The 7,159-nt window shown below is 36.8% G+C and overlaps 1 protein-coding gene across 1 annotated transcript; it reads right to left on the bottom strand.

The window, feature by feature from the left end:
- Positions 1-410: 410 nt before the first annotated feature.
- PUB8 (plant U-box 8) lies at positions 411-2,003 on the bottom strand. The gene has a single exon (XM_086583325.1). It carries the CDS (start codon positions 1,740-1,742, stop codon positions 648-650), a length of 1,095 nt encoding a protein of 364 aa, XP_086439451.1. The 5' UTR covers positions 1,743-2,003; the 3' UTR covers positions 411-647.
- Between the last annotated feature and the right edge of the window lie 5,156 nt (positions 2,004-7,159).

The following is a 7,159-nucleotide window of genomic DNA, read 5'->3' as shown; positions in this document are numbered from 1 at the left end:
GTGAAGCAAGCAGTTGGTTCTGAAAGAACTTTTTATAAAATCGCCAATTATATCTTCGAGTGTAATACTGTAATGTATAACAAAAGTACAAAACACAATTCATGAAACTTCAGTAGACAGTGCAGCATGCGTATATGATAAATAGTTGGTCGATTTTGGAGACATGAGCTCTGCTTATGAATTGAATCTAAAACAAGAAGCTGCTTTCCCCCTTGAATTCATAGCTTCTACTCACTTGTTCCAGCATCAATTTTAGGAAAAGCAAAGGGGTGTAACTGTGCAAGCTACAAATCTTAGGAAAACCAGCTGAAGTCCTAAATAGCTTCCCACACCGCTACACACACTATCAGAGCACATTGTGTACTATGTTCAAATTTCAAACTAGAAAGACCGAATCCAAACACTGGACAGCTTTGAAGATTTCATATGTGAATAGCAAAAAGAAGAGTAAACACATAATAAGAGTAATTCCAAATGTACAAGATACAAAAAAACATCAGAAGGCCTATCAAAATGTTGCTCTTTTCATTTACAGAGGGAACTAATAAACAGAACCAAACTCACCCCTTCTAGACCACGAACAATTTCCACCAGAGACTAATCTCCATCCACCACTTCTCACTTCCCCAATAACTTCACCTCAATTTTTAACCTCTCAAACGATACCTTCTAAGAGTTTGAATCAAAGCAGAAGCATTCCCACTAATCTTCTCATTCTCATCTTCAACCAATCCCAAACATATTTCCAAACCACCTTGTCTCATAACATCCAAGCCAACCTCTTCATCATAACAACAAAGTGAATTCATAGTCGAAAGCGCATTCACAACGCTTCTAGAACTTCCATTCCTCAATACTTGTACTAAAATCGGGACACACCCATCAACCCTTCCCATCTCTTCTCTCCCTTCCCAACACTTAGCCAATAATCCCAAAACCTCTACCGCCCTTTCGACACCCGAATCAGCCATTTCAATCAATATTGGCACTGCCCCACTTTCCACAACTCTCTTCTTATTATCAGGAAATGAGCATAACACATATAAAGCCGTTGCCGCTTCTTTCTTCTCCCTCGCTTTACCGTCCCTCAAAAGAGATACCAATGTCCTAATAGCAAACGGGTATGCACCAATTGTCCCTTTATTCACTTCCACCATAGCTAAACTTGTTAACATTGTTGCTGCATATGCTCTACAGCTTGAATTCCCACCTCGTAAAGCTCCAACGACTCGTCCAATCGCGCCTTCGGCAACTAGCCCAACCTTATTATCATCATCTAAACTCAAATTCAACAAAAGGGCTAATGCCAATTCCTTCAAACTCGCATTCTCCGAACCAACACAGCTCAAAACAGCAGAAACAGCTCCATACTCCATTACTCTCTGTCGAAAAACCGGACTTTTTTTACAAAGTCTGTTGAGTTGACTAAGTGAGTCAAGTTTTGATTCAAATGAAGATGTTTTTGAACTAAGTGTAGAAACAAGGGTCTGGGGTTCTGGGTTTTGTTGTGGAGAACAAAGTGTGTAGTTTGAAATGAGACTTCTAAGTGCATGGTTAGGAATAAGTGTGAAGTTTTGAGGAATGGTTTGTTTTGTTAATGGACAAATTCTATTACCAGAATCTATCCACCTTTGTATTGAAGATCTATCAAAAGTATGTCCTGAAGATAGTATAACTGGGTCTGTCATTATCTCTAATGAAATTGGACACTTGAAATCATCTGGAAATTGAGGAGTCGCCATTTTTTTCTTTTTTAACTCAAAACTTTTTCTTCCTTCTATTCTATCTCTCTCTGTAGAACTGTATATTAGAAAGACAGAAGGTTAAGTAAATGACACAATTGGGCTTGTAGTTTGACTAAGTTTTTGGAAGTTTGAGGGATTGGTGAGGGGTAAATTTGAAATTTCGTATGATTGAAAATTTATTGGGTTTTGTGTAATTTTGTCGGTAGTTTTGTTTCTGAACAAGAAAAAAATCCATGGTGTTTGGTTTCTTATCTTCTGCAATTATGACAGAAAAATCCATGGTTCTTGCTTAAAAGGAGTATGCTTTTTAAACGGTCATATTGAAATTTAATGCATGAAGCCATGAAGGTATAAAATGTACGAATATTTTCATGTTGATTAGTAGTTTAGTACTATGTTAGTTTTTTTTTTTTTTTCGATAATAGTACCATTTCAGTTGAAGTTTAATGAATTCTTCCTTGTGTTTAGGCTTTTCCTCATATTTCAAAATTTTGACCATAAAGTTTTTTTAATTTTTAAAGGAGTTATTTAAGTTATGAGTACTTTATTAAAAAAATTAGAAAAGATAAATGAAAAACAACTTTAAATATTTTTATTAATGCAAACTATTTGGTCTAAAGCTTCGTGTCAATCATCAAAGAAAAAACAAATATATTACAACCAAAACATCCACAATGCTCCGCTCAGTTTTAGCAAATCATCCATATTGCTACCTTGTATTGAAAAATACGTGTAGAAAGTCACTAATCTTCCAACATCTTATGTTATGAAATTTAATCTCTGTTTTCGCGTGGATGTGAGGGTGTACAAATGTAAACTACACGCAGTTGGAATGAAATATTTCTTCTAAAAAAAAAAAAAAAAATCCAAACAATAGGCAGGGGCGGCTCAAGACATTTGGGGGCCTAAACAAAATCCGAATGCTAATAGATACAAAGAGTTTTTTTGTTAGAGAAGGATGAGAAAAACGTAGGATAGAATGAGAGAAACGAAAAGTTTTAGAACTAATTTAATTTTATAATTTTCAATTTAAAACATTATAAACTGTTAAAATAATAGACTGAAAAATAATAATAAACTAAATTATATTGGGGGCTTTGGACTGGGGAGCCTAAACAGTTACTTAGTTGTATATAGGGAGAGCAGGCCTGACAACAGAAGAGACGGAATAAAAAGGTTCCTTGCGAAGTGCACAAATCAGTAACTATCAAAGTCCTTCAGCAAAAAAAAAAAAAAAAAACTATCAAAGTCACTTTTAATGGGAATGCCCTTATAACACATTACCTGTCTTTTTTCTTGAAAAGTCTTAACGTGCCAAATTGCTAAACTGATAACATTAAATATAGAAATGAATTCAAACTGAATTTGGGTGTTCTTAATTAACCACTTTTAAAAATTTATAGCTCCCAGAAATCCATGGACTCAATTAATGTTAGGGTGAGATTTGGAATAGGCGAAGGTTTACAAAAAAAAATATTGCATAAAAACGCGTGGATAAATTTGAGGCAAAGAATCAAAGTGAAGATAAAGAGGCAAAGATTGTCATAAGAAGTGAGAAAAAGGACATGGGCGTCCGTATTATGACGTGACAGCTGGCGAGAAAGTGATGATCTATTTTATTGCAACAAAATTAATAAAGCAATCTCAATATCTCTCATTATTAGATGAGGGGCCCATAAGCCCAATGACTTTGACTTGTAGAACTCTCTCAACCTCTAACAGCTTTACCACGCGTTTAGCTAACTGTTATCGCTGACGTCAGATTTATTATGACTTTTGCATATTTATTGATGGTGGGACTTGGGCCTCTCTTTTAAGAAAAAACGTTAAAAACATGAAATCAAGATGAACTCTAAAAAGCAAGGATATTCTTCTACAAGTGGACAAAATTCCGGCAAACTGAACATCCGAAATCTAACACTTCCAATGTTCTGGTATTTCTTTTGTAAGTTAAGAAATTGGAATTTTAAGCTTTTGACATAATGCACAACATTTGATTTTTGGAGGCCAAATGTTAGCTATATGTGGAGTGAAAATGACATGAGGCTACGAAGTTCAATGATTTGGAATTGAGTTTAGGACAATTTTGATTGATGGGAAATGGATTGATGTGGTGAATACACAATTTTGATTGGAAGGACGTACATGTGTCCAAATAAGTCATCCGTCGTCAGACTCTTCTTTGTGTTGAATTGATTCTAAGTTTTATTGAGTTTGGACAGACTTAATTAGATTTTGACAGTCTAATGATGATTAATAATAGATTGCATAACGAGGAATGCATCACAGATATATACCAAAATCACCACGACTGCACTCTTTGTGTTTGTAGTTGAATATGTCACACGTAATTAAATTAATAATATGATAAAGCAACAATAAAAAACACCAATGGTTTATTAGTTAATGAAACTAAAGATAAAATATCATGTTCAAGTGATAAATGACTAAGTTATATAGTCTTTATTTATATATGAGACTCTCCACTACTAGTAGGACTTTCTCTTAAAGATACTAAACTACTAAAATTCTTGATACTCAACTACTAAAACTCAGACCGAGTCAGACTCCGAAAATAACTCTAGACCTAAACAACTAAAATACTTATTCAACTTCAGAGGACACGACAATAGTCTGCACTAATTTGTAACACTCCCCTTTAGTGCAGACGTACGATCAATAATACCAAGAGCACTATGGAACTTATCAAACTTAGCTCGTGGAAGCACTTTGGTGAACACATAAGCAACTTGATCATTTGTCCCTATTTTCTGCAAAACAATCTCTTGATTTAACACTTTTTCCCGAACAAAATGATGATGAATCTCGATGTGTTTTGTACGAGCATGAAACACCGGATTACCAGCTAACTTGATCGTACTTTCATTGTCACAACTGAGAGGTACTAGAGAATCCAAAGTGACTCCAATATCTTGAAGTAGTCGATTAAGCCATATGCATTCCTGAGTAGCCATAGTTGCTGCCACATATTCGGCTTCTGTGCTTGAAAGAGTTATAGTTTGCTGCTTCTTACTACACCAATCAAGAGACTGCATCAGAGCCAGTACTGAAGCAATAACCACTTGTTGAGCGTCGATCTATGACATCTCCAGCCCAATCAGTGTCTGCCAAGCCATGTAATGAAAATGGTACATTTGGTTTATAGAGAAGGCCAAACTGCAGTGTGCCTTTCGCATAACGAAGGATTCACTTTGCTGCAACCAAATGACCAGCACATGGGATATCCGTAAATTGAGACACAACTCCTACAAACTATGCTAGGTCAGGTCTTGTGATAGTTAGGTAAAATAGACTACCCACAAGCTGACGATACTTGGTGGCATCATTCAATGGCTCACTTTCAATTTTCTGTAACCTGAGTTGTGGTTCCATGGGAGTGGCTATCGGTGTCGAATCTCCCATGCCAAAACGATTCAACAGACTTGTAGCATAAGACTCTTGAGAGACAAAGTACCCATATGTTTTGACAATTTCTAATCCAAGGAAAGAGTGGGCCTCTCCCAGATTCTTCATTTCAAACCTTGTAGACAACTCATCCTTAAGACGAGAAATTTTAGCATTATTGTCGCCGGTGATAATCATATCGTCCACATAAAGAAGAAGTATACTGTACATGGACGAAGTAAACTTGACAAATAAACTAGGATCTGAGCTTGAAGAAGTGAAGCCACAAAAAGAAAGGTATTATGCAATTTTTCCATACCAGGCGCGTGGAGTTTGCTTGAGGCCGTACAATGCCTTTTTAAGCAGACATACATGATTAGGGAACTCATGTGAAACAAATCCCTAGAGCTGCTCCATAAAAATTTCACAATCCAGATCACCATAAAGGAAGGCGTTCTTCACGTCAAGCTGCCATAGGTTCCATCCATGGCATGCAGCTAATGAAAAAAATAGTTCGAACCGTCACCATTTTAGCAACTGGACTGAATGTTTCCTTATAATCCAGTCCATATTGTTGAGAAAATCCGCGTGCAACCAAGCATGCTTTATACCTGTCAACTGTCCCATCGACTTTCTTCTTTAACTTGTAGAGCCATTTACAAGTTACTACCTCAGCGTCCTTTGGCTTTGGTACTAATTCCTATGTATCATTTTTATGCAAAGCCTCAATTTCTTTAGTCATAGCAGCTTCCCATTTAGTTTCTCCTTGAGCTTCTCTATAGCACTTAGGTTCATCATCACACATCAACCCCATGAGAAAACAAGAGATCACACTAGAATAGTTAATATGAATCACATAATCATTGAGTTTATCCGCTGCCTTCTTGCCCTTATTGACCTTCGAATATCAGTTGCATCTTGTGAGACAATTCCTCCAGATAAGGAACTGGTGCTCCCCCTTTCTCCATTAGCAATATTGCTAAATAATGGCTCAAGAGCAGTAATATTACTCCTTACATGCTTAGCAATATAATATGACGACACCTCGTCAAACACCACATCACGAGAAATAATAAACTGCTTTATTTCATGATCCATACAACACCAACCTTTCCTTCGGGGATCATAGCCAACAAAAACACACTTTCTAGCCTTGAGATCAAGTTTAGTCCGACTACTCTTTGTTACATGAACATAACAAAGGGAACCAAACACCCAGAAATAACTCACATGTGGCTTACGGTTGTAAAGAGCTTCAAAAGGAGATGCTTCTTTACCTAGGCATGGGGGCAACCGATTAATGACATGACAAGCACATTGGATAGCTTCTGCCCACAACTCCCTAGGAAGATTTTTGTCATGCAACCAGGACAAACAGACTACAGTGAGATGTGCCAACTTCCATTCAGCCACTCCATTCTGCTGGGGCATCTCTGGACAGGTCAGTTGCCGTTGAATCCTATGTTTCTTACAATATCTGAAAAACTCATCAGACATGTATTCACCTCCATTATCAGTTCGAAGACACTTTACATTTAGATAGAACTCCTTCTCTACTTGCAACTTGAACTCGATAAACTAAGAAAGAGCTTCACTTTTGTGTTTGAGAAAATAAACCCAAGTAAAATGAGAGAAGTTGTCCACCATAATCATCACATAATGAAGGCCACTGTAACTAGGTGTTCTTGTTGGTCCCATTAAATCTGAATGAACCAATTGAAATAAAGTAGAAGCTCGATTCCTCGATCTCTGAAAAGGAAGCCGATGATATTTTCCATATTGACAACCAGGACATACCACATCTATATTTAAATCCTTAAAGAAAGGAACACCATCAAGTAGATTCTGTGTTGAAAGTTGTTGCAACAACTGATAACCAACGTGGCCTAACCGAGCATGCCAAACTGAAGGGCTAGTATTCTAGCAAGCTTTACCTAGCAATTTTTCTTTATATGGCCTGATTTTCCACACCTAGAACATATCACCTTCACACGACAGTCACACTTGAA

The sequence above is a fragment of the Coptis chinensis genome, chromosome 9, assembly GCF_015680905.1.
Source record: "Coptis chinensis isolate HL-2020 chromosome 9, ASM1568090v1, whole genome shotgun sequence".
Classification (NCBI taxonomy): domain Eukaryota; kingdom Viridiplantae; phylum Streptophyta; class Magnoliopsida; order Ranunculales; family Ranunculaceae; genus Coptis; species Coptis chinensis.
This window is presented reverse-complemented; position numbering and strand designations above follow the sequence as displayed.